The sequence below is a fragment of the Amblyomma mixtum genome, chromosome 2 (assembly GCF_055824585.1).
Source record: "Amblyomma mixtum isolate Tamu chromosome 2, ASM5582458v1, whole genome shotgun sequence".
NCBI lineage: Eukaryota > Metazoa > Arthropoda > Arachnida > Ixodida > Ixodidae > Amblyomma > Amblyomma mixtum.
Window position 1 is genome coordinate 316,214,977 of NC_143013.1, and position 14,392 is coordinate 316,229,368.

Consider the following 14,392-nt stretch of genomic DNA (forward strand, 5'->3'; position numbering starts at 1 on the left):
TCAAGAAAGAGGGATGAAGCCTAGTCCCCATCACCCCCGTGCTTAGCAGTGCAAGGGGCATTTAAGAGCATTACTGCGACGGCGTGGGATTACGCTACTCAACTAGTGAACAGTGGTCAGGACAGTCTATATAGCGCTCGCAATCTGAACGGCAGTTCTCGCCGTAGATACTCACTGTCGCCCGTCTCCTGATCTTGTTCCGCATCTCCGCATCCCTTTGCGGAAGAGCGGGACAGCAAGGCCGACTTATCCACATTTCCTGCATTAACCACGTGGGCCAAACGCAAACTTCGTGGCTAGCTTGTGTGCCTTTGACAAAAGCTGTAGAGGCCATACGTGCGCGCTGCAGGGATTCGTAGGTGCGATTGCGCGCGTGCAGGTTACGGTCTCACGCCGGCGATCTGCCGCAGCGCACGAGCCCACCCTCGCAAAAATTGCAGTGTGTAGACCGTGTATGCAGTGTTAAGGAGGTCGGTGACTGCTTACCCTGGACGTGTGCCGCAGGCCCCTGTTGCGGGCTGGTGCCGCGTCCTCGGGCACCGACAGGCGGTCGGGCGACGGGGGCGGCTGGTGCGAGGGCGACGACTGCGACGGCTGCGACTGCAGCGAGTGCGGCTGTGCGGAGGCGTCCGAGGGGCTGCTCCCTCCGCTGGGCTCGTCGTCGCGGCGGACCATGCCTCCGCCTCCTTCCAGGCAGTCGATCTGCGTCAGGCTCTTGCTCCGGTGAGCCTGCACGCAGGGGGATGAGGAAGGGCGCGGACCATGTTAGAACGACACTGGCTTTTTTTTGCGGATTTTGGACAACAAACGCGATCTGAGCTTTCGGGATGTAGCGCCATGTAGAGACGGCAACGCAACGAAGCTCCCAACCAAAATTCGGGCATGACCTGCGGCCCGCCCCTAAGGATGGGCCGAGGGGCCTCCGCCTTCCACCCGGGAAATGAGCTACTAGTGGTGCACTGCGACTTTTCTTTGTCCAGGACGCGGTGCCGCGGCTCTGATGAAGAAGGTGTCAAGGGAGTTTAGTAGTACACGCCTTCGTGCACGGACATTTTTAGGGACAAGATCCCCATAACACATCAGTGTCCCGTTAAGGAAGGCAAAGCTGCATTATAAACAGAGGAGTATAAAGACTTAGCAAGCTCGGCAATGCCCCCTTGAGCATTTCGCACAGTTACCACCAAAAAATGAACTCCATAACTAAATAACTGAAACTGCGTATACTCTGTAACGCGCTAACTCACTTAGTGACTCCGAAATCCAGTCGCTTGAATAACTGACATTCTCAACCACAAGCTTACTCAGTCACCTTAACAGAAGCTTGTAGGTTCAGCCGCGTAAAATTGTGTAACGAGAGGTAGAGAGACAAAGAAAGATAACGGGAAAGACAAGGACAAGGTTTCCTTTCACGGAGAGTGCACTAAGAAAACCAGGAGAGAAAATATAAAATTAAGGGAACGGGGGAAAAAACGTATCGAAGCACACAATGCTTTAAACATTCCGCCTTGACTTAGATTTGAAGCGAGTCATTCGTTGGGTATGAATGAAGTAAGCAAGGCTAACGAGTGACACGCACGAGCTATAGCGGCGGCAGTCGTCAACGGCCTTCATTATCACCTCCCGTCGTCCGCCGCAGCTGTTACCTCTCTCAACATAACGCTGGGCTTCCAAAGTAGCTCAGCTGGTGGCTTCGTCGGCGACGGTGTCACTGCAGGGGAACGGCGAGATTCCATCGAAGCGGAGACCATTCGAGCGGGAAATTAAGCAGCACGGGTGCATGCGGATACGCCGGTTTGATCATGAGCTGCTAAATCGCCTTTACTGCGCAAAATTACCGCTTACTCGGAGCCTTCATATCGACAAACATGCAGAATATCCTCTCCTACAGAAAAATATTATGCAGGAGGGACAGGCGCATACATGGTTACCAGTTTTACAGCATAAACGGACAGCAGCGAGATGATTGCTGTCAGATGAATAAAAGTAAACCGCGATTACGACCCAAGTAACAGCGGATACTCACTAAATGTTTTAACCAGGCTGATGCAGGACTGCAGCTGCATCAGTAGCCGGCCTGCTTGGTGAACTACACAATGCGCAAACACGCGTCGGTAATCACGGGGCGCAACAGCCTGTAAGCGGTTTCTTCATTATACATATACACGTAACAAACATCATCAGAGTATCTAACGGAGATCAGTTTTCGTAGGTGCCCAATAAACGGCGCGCCGAGGCATCCCAAGCGTGTATACAAGACACCAAGACATCGTGCACGGCAATAAGGAAAGGCCGAAGCACGCTCATTTCAGCTCATGCCTCCATCAACTTTACGGCCGGCTGGCTCCATATCCTCATCAAGTACGGCGACTCCGCGTTGCTGCCGCCGTCTTCCAACAGCTGCAACGTTTCAGGTTAAGTACGCTATCGGCCGAACGGTCCGCGTACACAAGAGAAAGGCAGCCATGCTAGGCCGCCGAATGCCCGGTCAAACGGCGCCTACTGCGAGGCTGCCCCCCCCCCCCCCCCCCCCCCCCCCCCCCCCCCAGGAACATGGTTTACGATGCCGCCGGGAATGGGAGGAGAGACGCAGGGCTTACATCGCGGCCTTTTTGCAACACGTGGCGGAAGCGCGTCGATAAGCGCCAGATGCTGGCCGCGATCTCTGCGAGAACTCACTGCGGCCGATGATATGTGCGCAGTGCCTCACGGGAGTGTGCGAGCAGTTTAGGCCATGGCACGCCAGCGAGCGGCTGGGTAGCGGTGCGACGTGCGGTTCCGCTGCATTACTGCCCTCCCACACGCTGAATCACGCTGAAAGGTGCAGAGCTAAAACGTAAACGGATAACACGAACAGAAAACAGACGCCTGAACAGAGTCTTCCGAGCTGAACAGCGAGCTGCGAATAAGCTCACTTCCCTTTGGTTCACTCACATCACGTACGCGTTCAAGGGCACGTCTGCCACGGCAGTGAACGTGGGAGGCTCGATTAGATTATAAGAAGGAGTTCAAAGGAGCAGGGAAGAAGTGAAAACCCGCCTGTATCGTCGATAAGTGCCACCGGTCGATCAAATCACTGAATAACATTTTAACGAATTAGAGCGATACCTAGTATATGGTACACGCCGCATCGGAGGGCTGCGAGTTAGTTGTGACCAACTAGAATTCACTAACATGAACAGCAAAATCACTACGCAAGCATTTTTTGCACTTCGACTTTGCAGTTAACGCATCAACGCGGCGAGAATCGATCCCGCAAGATTTGCGGAAGCGGAAAGGCGCAGTAACTGTCTCGCCTATCGGTGGACAGTTGGAAGTGCCCCGTGAGGGAACGGATACAGGAGTGACAGCAAGAATGAAGAGAGGAAGAGCTCCGTGGTGCAGGACTCCGGATTAATTTCTGGGGTTATTTAACTTGAATTGACATCGCACAACACATGGGCGCCTTTTGGTTTCGCCTCCACAAAGCGGCCGCCGCGATTGAACCTGCGCCGTCAGGCTGGCTCAGAAGCAGATCGTCATAGACGCCTTCATAGCAACTAATAGAGAAATAAATGGTATGGTGTTCTGATTATAAGAAAGGCGCAGTCACTGTCTGACCACAAGTGGGCACGCCAACCTCAGCGTGAGGAAATGAGTGATTGAGATGCATGTGGAGACGAATGAGCGGAAATATCTGCGGTGCTCTCAGCCGTCGCACACACTGAGAAGGCTATCACGCACGGGTCGATCTAATCGGTGTCCCCGGTGCCTTTCGTCGCCTGAGCAGCCCCTCCGAGCACACACAACGCAGAAGACCACGCCACCATTAACTCCTCTCCACTGTTCTTTTTGCTTCACAACAGCCCATCGCGTTTCGTTTCGTTGCCGCTCAGTTATCCCCCCACCCACTCCGCCGGCCATGCTGGGCGTGATGTGTAGGGTATGGAATGGAAGCAGCACCCGTACACGGATTCGCTAAGTGTCGACGTGACTGCTGTGCGAGCCAGCCCGGGGATCAAATTTGTCCGCCCGGCACGTGTGGCGAACGACACACCGCGCTGCAGTCCGGCGCTGGCAGCAGCAGAGCGGACAGAACGGAGGCCGCGGTTCCAGCGAAACGGCCCGGTTGCACTATCGCAACGCAGCCGCACCAGTTTACTCACGAAAGCGCGCACGGCTGGCCGCTTTTACCGAAGGCCGGCAAACCTATAGCGCAGACGCAGCCGGAAAGCGCGTCCGTTCTGGCCATATTTCGCAGCGTAGCTAAATCAGCGCCGCTGCGGTTTCATGCGTTGCCATGCACTTCTCGAAGGTTACTTGCCGTCAGCCTGTTTTTGCTAGTGCGGAGCAGCAGGGGAGCTCGGCCTGACACCTTGACCCTTCCTCACAAATCCTTTTCTGTACCCGAAAATTTACATGGGCCACGGTCACCTGATTCATGCGGCAGAGCCCACTATCGACAGCGCCCATTCGTGAATATTATTGTTTTTATTTTTGGTATTGCATTACCCCTGCATTCATTATACTAAATACCCCTGTGCCCTTTTGTATTAGCCATACCACTACCGACACACAAAGCTATGTCTACATAATCATTTCTTGCGTTATTATCGCAGTTATTACAAGTGAAATGTATTCTACAGGAGGTACCTGCAGAGTTTCTGACTACGGGATATCTATTTGTGCAATATTTCTCATGTTGTATTTGCAACTGATTCTGGATCTTCAGCAGCATTCTCAATGACCAGCAGTTGAACGCTAGCTGGCAATTTGGTTGCGACGAACTCTGACGATGACGCCGGCGAGCCGTACGTCCGGGGGAACGTTCTCCACAAGCCGAGTGACACAGAGCCGAGGCAGATATGAGCGCTGTAGAGGCCACACTTTCCTCCGTTCGGGAAAAAGGGGAGGTCGGAAAGTGGGCTCAAGAGCCACGGAGCTCTGCAGAGGAAACAGCCTTGAACCCAGGGGACGAAATACACGCGTTAAAGAAGGGGCAAAGTGTATTTGCCTGCCTCCAGACTTATTCCATGTCTTTCGCAACGTATTTTCGGCTCGTTTATTATCTGGCGACGCAACAGAAACGCTCCCAGACGCGCAATCGCCCCTACATGACTCTGGCGTATGGCGGATGCCACAATTAGTGGCCGCTGGTTTGGCGGCGCTTGGGCTAAAGCGTACGCGTTCACGATGTCCAGGGCGTCACACCGACTGCGAAGAACAGGAAGACGCGAGGCGCCGTTGTAAATATGGTCGCAACTAGAACGGCAAAGGATGACGCCATTCTGCACCCGGCGAGTCTACGGGCTCTACTGTCACGCCGCCAAACTTGAGATACAGCTTCCCAGCTCGACTCGCTCACTGAAGCGTGTGCGCGCAGCGTAATAATGCTTGCATCACTGTACCACAGAACGTAATGTCGCCGCTGTAGCTAGGACGAATGGAAACGAGGCACTGGAACAATTCAGGTGGTAGGACTTCTGGATGCGGCACAGCCTTTGTCAAAAGTTTGGAGCCCAGAAGGTTTGCTTCTGAAGCACACTGTCTGGTTCGTAATGCATCTCCAGCTCTCCAAATTTGCTCAAGGTAAGAAGATTTCTGGTCCTGCCTCCTCCGATGGGTAGGGCTACCCAGAATGTTACAGGAGTCCCACTACGAGGCTTAGAAGCAAACCCCCTGGGCTCTAAACTTTTGAAAAAGACTGTACGTATGCATAGAGCCGTCAGAGTTATTTCATGTTAGGGACTATTATTCGGCCACAGTCTTCGCACCGAAACGCTGCTGTCATTGCGGCCCGCTTCCCCCGAATTAGGGGTGTCGCGTCTTCTCGCTTGAGTGCCGCGATAGTCAATCCCTCTGTCACGGTTGCGTGTAAATGCATGAATTCGGTCGTGGTGGAGCCACCATTGAGCAGTATGAAATAAATGATTAAGCACACTGCATCCTGTCCGAGCATTTTTGTGACGACGGGTCGCTATATACGACTGCAGCAGAGCGTCGTGCGTGCAGGGTCGTGCATTGCCTGTTTTACGCACTACACGTTAAGGACCTATAAATTTAAGGTGACACCCTTTCCGAAATAGAGCGTACACAGGCTATGCGACGAGCTCGGTGGTGATCGTTACGAACCCCTTCCGTTTAGATGCACAGAATATACCCGAACGCCATAGTCACGAAAATGAACAAAACGCCAGACATCATTGCACTCTGGTGCTAGCGGCTTCTGCTATCGTTACGCCTGCTTTCGCGAAAATATTGCGCATTTATCGAGCGAACGCATTTAAAAGAACTGGCGGCGAATATGGCAAGGCCAGGAGCGATATCGCGGTATAACGCTAGGCAGCTCTGCTAGGCAAGGCTGAGGCTCGGCGTTTCCCAAGTCGATATACCGATGAAAGGGCTCGCATTTCGCAGCGGCGTTAATGAATGTGCGTGAGTTGCGGCGTTTGCTTTCGCCCGCTCTTTCTCTCACAGCGCCCTCGGTAAGTACGCCGCGGTCACGAAGCCCGGGCCACACCCCATTTGGCTGAAGGTACGATGACCTTCTGCGCTTGATTAACTATTGAATATGTCATTACCGGTGACGAGGAGTTATCGACGGCGGTGGTACCAGGTATACGCAGGAGGGCAGTTAAGCGAAAACAAAATAAATACCGCGCTCGTCACAACACAAGCGAAAAGAAAACGAATTTCTCTTGCTGATATTCTTTCTCGTGGACCGAGCGCTTGCGTTCGTGGCCCTTTGACGTCCGGACTAATTAATACCCCGGGACTACCCGAGATAATCGGCGTTTTCGCTTTGTAAATGCAATAGTGATGTTCTTGCTGCATTTATTTCTCCGTCCCGTTTTTCGTCCTGCGTTTACCCACGTATAATTCGAATCGATCTACTTTTCTTTTCATTTTTAATTACCCAGTCGCGAGACAAGAACAGGCGTCGTCTGATACTGCACACGCGGGTAGCTCATTTATTAACTAAAACCGCGCTGTCGCGAAATTAAGGAACAGAGGGGTGTCGGCAGGTGTATTTGGAGGCATACATTCAATACGTTTTTCTGAAATGGCGATAGATGGAGGTTTTAATCTCTTGGCTTGTAAACCCTCCGCTCCCACATATGCGCACAGGCGCACCCACGCACGCGAAAATAAAAGCATGAACTACGTGCCAAAGCTACAAAATGTTCCATAGATAAGGGGTGAGCAGTGGAGGACTTTGGATAATTAATTTCAAAAACTGCGGCTTTTTTTTACCCTCCTAGACCAGCGCGTCCGCCATATATCAAGACAAACGTGACTACTGTGTATGCGCGTAGCTTCAGTTACCCTAACTCTGCAATATTTTCATGAACGCGACAAAAGGCTCTCGTAAATCTTACTGCCGCTGTTTACGAGATCGTTTACGCTTGAAAGTGAACCATCTCGTTGCGTGAATGAAACATGCTCACCGTGGGACAACAGAATGCCACTGAGCCGATCTTTCCAGAGAAACCTCAGTGAACTGGATAACAGGTGTAAAGAAGAGAGGAAAATAGGTATTGGAGAGTACCTTACTCATTTATTTGATTTATTTGTTAACCCTCAGGACCGAATAAATAGAGGGGAGTGGGGTTAACAATAAGCATAAGCAAGTAGCGCACTGCACAAAATAGAAAATTCACAAGACGGTTACGAGTTTGTGGAAACGAATCATCCTGCGTTAGGTGGTTTGCAATCGCGAAGCAATACACATGTTATAGTTGATAAATTAGGGAATCCGCCTCGTATGCTGGAGGAGCTGAGAAGTGCGGGAGGTGCCGGGTGGGAGTCGCTGGGCTCGATGGCGAGAGGTGCAGTTCGGACGGTGGGTGCTCGGCGGCGGATTTGTGGACGCTGACGCCAACTTCGCAAAACTGTAGAAAGAGCTAAGGGTATATCTAACGCTGTCGAAATACAAAAAATGACAGCTCTCCACTATGCAGTATTACCTGAGGTACTTTTAAATTGCACTTAAACATAGATGCGTGCTTTAACAGATTTCAGCCATGCTATCGGGAGGCCGATTTTAATATTGTGCTGTTTTTGGCGACTACGACCTTGTGGCACGAGCTGATGGAAACTCCACAGATGCCAGGTCCTAAAGCAGCCTGCACCAAAGAGCTCTCTCAGCCGCCGCGGTGGCTAAGTGGTTAGCTGCTCGGCTGTTGATCCCCGAAAGACGTGGGTTCGATCCCTGCTGCAGAAGTCGCATTTAGATGAAGGCGAAAAGCTAGCGGCCCGTGTATTGTGCGATGTCAGCGCGCGTTAAAGAGTCAAAATATCCGGATCCCTCCACTGCGGTGTCCCTCACAGCCTTATTCGCATTGGGACCTTAAACGCGAATGGAGGTACCAACCAGGCAATATAGTATATAAAACGACAAAACCTCCAGAAACGACTGAGAATGCATCGCAGAAGAGCAAAAGAAAAAAGAATGGCACAATCAGTATGCGATCGATGATTACTACCAAATTTTGCATTTGATCATCACTCGTCCATGTTTGCCGCGTATTTCGCGAAATGGTTACTTTATGCTGCGACATGATGCTCTTGCTCTGCGAATAATATGGGTACTGTCGTTATTTAGCCTTTTACCGTTTGTGCCTTCCTTAGCAGCACTGAAACAAATTGTAAACTGCCCTCCCTTCAAAAATCACAGGCATTGCAGTTCTCTGCCGATCTCAGTACAAAGTTCCTTCTTCTATGAAGAAAAAGTTGTTGCTTCTCCGTATATTAGGCCCCACTTGAGGACAGGGTTAATTGGAGAGATATGGGAGAAGCCTTTGTCCTGCAATGGGTGCAGTCAGGCTGATGATGATGTATACACCCACAGGATCTCAATTTAGTCGGTGGCAGCAGCATGCACGAAACGCGTGCGTGCCCCGCACACGCACGTGCAGGCCCGCTAACCCTGAGCCCCGGACTGCTGGCGTACACAAGGACGCCGGCCTCGGAGCGGAGTGAGAATCACTTGCGACACGCTGCCTTCTCTCAAACTCCCCTCACGCCCCCCCCCCCCCCCCCCCCCCCCCCCCCCCCCCCACACACACACACACATTTATCCACACTCCCTGCTGGCCGGGGAAAGTGTGGACACGGCGACACTCCGAGCGCGGCATCACTTCCGCTTTCATCAAGCCCAATCTTCTCGGCACAAACTTGGTAATGCGCGCGTGTCCGCCGCCTTTGATTCGCCCGCTCAGCGCGCAGCGGCGGTCGCCCCCATTTGCCTGCCACCACTTACGCCACCTCTCGAGAGTTGCGCGCAGCGCTGTCGAACCTGTCAGGTAGTTTTGAGCCCACGTCGCAGAGAGTTGATGACCGCCGTTCTGGCTCGCCAACGTGAACAACGGGCGCGTCTTTTAACAGGAGAGAAACCTAACCCACCAACTTGAGCGGTCGTATATTATACCGATCCATTTCCCGATTTCTCTTTTTATTTGCTCTTCTATAACTTACACCTGTCGCCTGTGGTGTCAAGGTTAATGATGCGCAATCTGTAACGTTCAGTGGCTCTGTCATCACAGCCAAGACTGATCAGTGCCATCAGGACGAATCGAAAAAGAATGCTTTCCTTATCGAAAAAGAATGCTTTCAATACTGGATCCTGGACGTAGTCGGTCCAGCCGAAGTCCTCCGCATTTTCTCTCGTCCGAAGCTCGTATCTCGTCCGAAGGTAACTGCGCGAAACACGGGAACAAAAGCGAAAACAGACGCCGTATATACAATGTCGTGCGCATGTCCACATCTCTGTTCCGCCCTGCTACACTGAATCCTTTTTTTGACCGCTGCACTATAAAACAAGTTCTCCCGAAGCGCGTGATTTTGCTGTCCTGTGAGAATGACGGGACTACCGTATTTGAGCTTTCTCTTTCAATTCTCCCATGTACTTGCATGAGAGCCGCACGATGACAACGAATCATGCGAATCAATACAACAGGAAGTGTAGTGTATTTATTGCCTTCACTTACATAACCATACAATTTACAGGACAAAGAAAAGCAGCTCACGGACACTTGGCTGGCATTAAACCCATTCTAATGGCAGCAACGGTAAGGCGAAAAATTAGGCATACGCGTTGTTTAAAACCTCCCCGTCACAGCCATTAGCCAGTGATTATTCAATCTAAATCTCGTGAAAAAGAAAAGTTCCAGACTCTTGATTTGTGCATGACAACTTGCTATCGTACTGTGAAAGAGTGACCATCTACCAGCAAATACTTTCTTGATCACTCCCCGCGCGCTACAGAGCGACCGCACCGCTAAGACACCGCCCTGTCTATCGGTCGTCCTGTGCTATTCGTACGCCACTCGACACTGGCGGTCGTTCTCCTCGACCTCGACTACACCCTTGAGAAAGGAAGGGCAGCTGCCGCCGCACTTTTGCATGGGGCCTCGTGAACCTGCCAGCGCAGTTAAATATTTAATACATTCGATGGCGAAGTATGCAAGGTTCGTTCCAACCGTTGCAGAAAGCGACATTTCGCCAGATCGTTTTCAACAGCGATGCACGGCACTCGTGAGAACGCGCTAACGGGTGCTGCGCGAAAGTGTCCAGGGAGCCCTTGCCGAGCTTGCACGGGTTGCGGGTTGGCCGCTTCCTCACTCTCTTACCATCTTCAGCTCTCTCTCCCTCCCCTTCCCTCGGTCGCGCGCAGTCTGCGGCGCCGGCGGTTCCGTTAATTAGTTTCGTCGAATAATCCCGGCGCAATGATTCCCGAGGGAGCTGTGACGCCTTCCCCTGCATCCAGAAGATGGCGTAGCAGGATGGGATCGACCGAAAGCGGCGGCTGTTTGCGCTGCCTCACCGCTTTAAGCCGTAATTCCTTCCTCATTTTCCAGTGGGACTTAAATAGAGGATGAAGGCGAAGCTATGCAAAGTTTAAGCATTCGCCGGTGCAACTGAATGGAAACCTTCCCCATCGGCGCCTTGATAAACAACTTAGATACTGGGCTCTGCCGTCAAGAACTGTGGTACCGACCGAGACGAAGGTCTTAAGCGACAGCCAGGCAGAAAAAGGCTGTTTCGGTTCGTGACAGGGATGAACGAGATCTGCCGCGGACCCCATCTGAGAACAAAACTAGCAGTTGCTCACACCGGACGCTGTTATCACGCTCCAGCCAGCGGCCATAACCCATCTGAAAAAATTGGAGGGGCACACTCAAGTTCCGCCTTAAGGGTACGACGCGATAGCGTATATAGGTTAATTCCCATATACGCAGAAGGCAATTCTCTCCTTTGCATTCATAGATCCCTGGGAGTCCTCGTACCCCTCCTGGCGCAGTGGTGCAGCAGTTAGGCAATGCGCCAACTGCCCTGCGATGGCTGCTGCTACCAGTGTTGGGCCTTGTGCGGACCAGGTTGCTCTTCCCGAGCGATCAAACATTAATTTAACTGCCGCCTCCCACGATGGGCAGTTTGCGATGACGCCTTCACAAGGTCCCCTGACCTAGGCGGCCCACCTGCCTCCTGGGTTGCTCTCTGCACGCCACCTGCCAGAGTCATGCTTTCATTCTGTACTTTCCAGTCGTTTTTCATTCCTTTGTTGTTGTTTTTTACCCTATTGTTGTTAGAAGGCAAAAGCCTCCTGTCTCTTCATTGCACGAACAAGCCGACATGCTTGTTATCTGTTGTTAAAGCGGTTGTCTCTGAAATTTATGTATCCCTGAAGAATCCTCGACAGTTACAAAAGCGCAGAAACAAACGAAAACTAACACGAGATCGGACGCTCAGCTTTACTGCAGAACGTCCAAAGAAAGTGTACAATGGAGCAAACAAAAAGAAAATGTTTTTTTTTGTTTGTTTCAATCACGGTCACAAAATCAATTTCCACTTTAGACTTCGTAGAAGAAGCAAGTGACAAAGCCACGGCTTGCCAATTAGGTGCTTGAGCTCAATACGCGCTTGAAATAAAAAAAAAAAAATGGGTTTAAAAGAAGCCGGCACATTTGCAAGCAGCAAGAAGGAGTCGCCTCCGCCATTTCCCTCTTATTGTGACCCAATTATGAATCGGACGCCAGTGGAATAAGAACAACTCGGAGGCCGATGCGTCTCTCCCCGCCTCCGGAGCAAAACCGGGGCACCGAGAGAGGACAAACGGGAAGGCGGCCTTCCGCCTCGGCGGACTCTCGAAACCGCTGCAGCTCTTAAATTCGTCGCTCGGCAGCCGGGCCTCCGTCGTGCCGGTGACTTTCTGCATAATGCTTCGCGCAAATTGCCTTCGCGGCGCTGTGCCGACCGCTTCATCCGGGACTTCATTCTTCTCTTTTTCAAGCGTGAAACATAATTTAGCTCCAAAATTGCTTCGGTGTGTATATATATATATACGGGCGCTAGAAAAGGTCCCTCCTGGGGCTCGAAGAGGAAATATATCTCGTCCGGCAAATCCCCCACGTGCCGCCGCGGTTCGCTTGGGAAAACTAAGACGATAGCAGGAGAAAGAAAAGGGGGGCTCGAATCTTCGATGTGCGGTGCGCGCACCGTTACACAATGCAAGAAGCGAGCAAGGACGTATATCGAGGAGAACGGAAGGGAACACGAAGGCGACAGAAGTGAACGGGCGTTTGAAGGAGGCGGCTCCAGTGATGCATGCGAAGCCGCCAGCTGCGAGAAATATGAGTCGCTTGTATCCACGTTTACTGCTTTGCTCGCGTGTGCACCGCTGCAGTTTTCTAAGGAGCGCAGCGCCGTTGTGTTATAGGCGCCAGTTCTCTCCAGCCAGCCGTCTTCACCGTTTTACCCGTACTCATACCGTACCCGTACTCACAGGGGAAAAAAAAAAAGATAAATCACGGCGATGAAATCCAAACAACACGAAAGAGAGGGATGGGACCAGGCCTCCTGAAAAGCTTCCGCTGAATCTGCGAAAGCGTTTCACCGTGAGTACCGGCCGCGCGAAATACGACCCATAGGAAGACATCGAAATGAAGATGAGCGCCTAGACGCGGCGGTTCAAGCCGTCCGAGTCATTTGGAACGAGAAATCTTCGCCCGATGGCTGCATGCTCTTGCTGCTGCTGCTGCCTGTCGCTCCCCGTTACTCCTTTTTGTCTAGATTACGGGCCATTTCCCGGAGACGTGCACTTGTTTCGTTGAAGCGTAATCAAGTCCCGTTCTGGATCCCGTTTCCAGGTGCCTGCAGATACGATTCGGTAAGAAATCGCTGCAGAAAGAAAGAGAGAAATCTCGAAGCTGCGATTCATAAGAAATTAACATTTGGTGAAATTTTTGAGAAGGAAAATGACGCAATATTTGAGCGTACTGCAGTTTTTAAGGTAGCAGACATTTTCCCGCCAGTTTCTAGCAACAAACCGCAACCAATGTCCTTTGCTTTACCTTTCTTCCCAGCGCTACAGAATTTTAGCGAAAACGCAACAGCCGTACGGCAACTCTTTGCCGCAGCCGATCGCTACGCCGAGAATGCGGGGAGGGAGGAACGGGAAGGAAGTTGAGGGGAGGGGTCAGCTACCACTGCGCACGCGCGTTGACACTAGCTCGGCAGGCGCTGTATGCGTCAATGCGAGTGAGTCGCGCTATGCTAAAATTCTCTATTAAGCTCTTAATCTCTTGGGCGTGCGTAAGCCAGTCAGTTTCTTTATTTCGAAGTTGTAAACATGCCTTTTTCACGTTATGTTTTCGTTCGAGGGTGTGCCGAGAAAGTAGACTCCGACTTGTGGACAGGTCGTCACGGTCGGCGGGCCTTGCGCCTTTACAAGGTTTATATCGAAGCCGGGTGTGTATAACAATAAAAAAATTACTTAATTTTGTAGCGTCGTTGTCACTCACCGCGACGATCGCGGCAGAACAGCGGAGTAGAGGATACGTAGCATCGCTTCAGCTAATGTCGAAGAGCAGAAAAAAAAGAAACGCACAGTACTGGAATTACAGAATCTACGTGTCATCTCGACCTTGACCTTCTCTTGCTTGCTTCTCTTGCCGCGGAAGAAAAACGAGATAGCTTGTATTCAGGATGTTCTTTACTTGTTTTCGGGGTGTATTATTGCGCCTCGTAATTATATTTTTCATTTTCGCTGCAAACAAACTTCTAATGGAAATTGCAGCAAATCACGGGGCAAGACGGGCCCAAGACGGGCCCAAGTGAGTCGCAAGAACAAAATAACTAAAGGATATGCGAAATGCGTGCCGGATTTTTCTCTCTTTTATAAAGGCCGAAATGTTCAGGATTAATAACCGCAACCTTCCCGAGATGTTCACAATAGCGCGTCGCTCTCTGCTTATGTTCGTGACAAGGATGTGTCGTGTCCCAGGCCAGCAGCTGCTTCTTAATCACGACCTGGTCGCACTACGCTCGAAATGACGTCTATCAGCGTCTGCAAAATAAGGGGAATGCCGAAAAAACAACTGGCACAGATTCGTGCGGCGCTGCACGAAAGAATGTC

The 14,392-nt window shown here is 51.5% G+C and overlaps 1 protein-coding gene across 1 annotated transcript in view; it reads right to left on the reverse strand.

Moving 5' to 3' along the window:
- Positions 1-14,392, reverse strand: part of LOC149365066 (uncharacterized) — a 618,748-nt gene that overhangs the window by 188,456 nt on the left and 415,900 nt on the right. Inside the window, exon 7 of the mRNA XM_089568779.1 lies at positions 487-729. Within this exon, the coding sequence (XP_089424905.1) occupies positions 487-729 (243 nt within the window). The remainder of the gene's footprint in view (positions 1-486; positions 730-14,392) is intronic.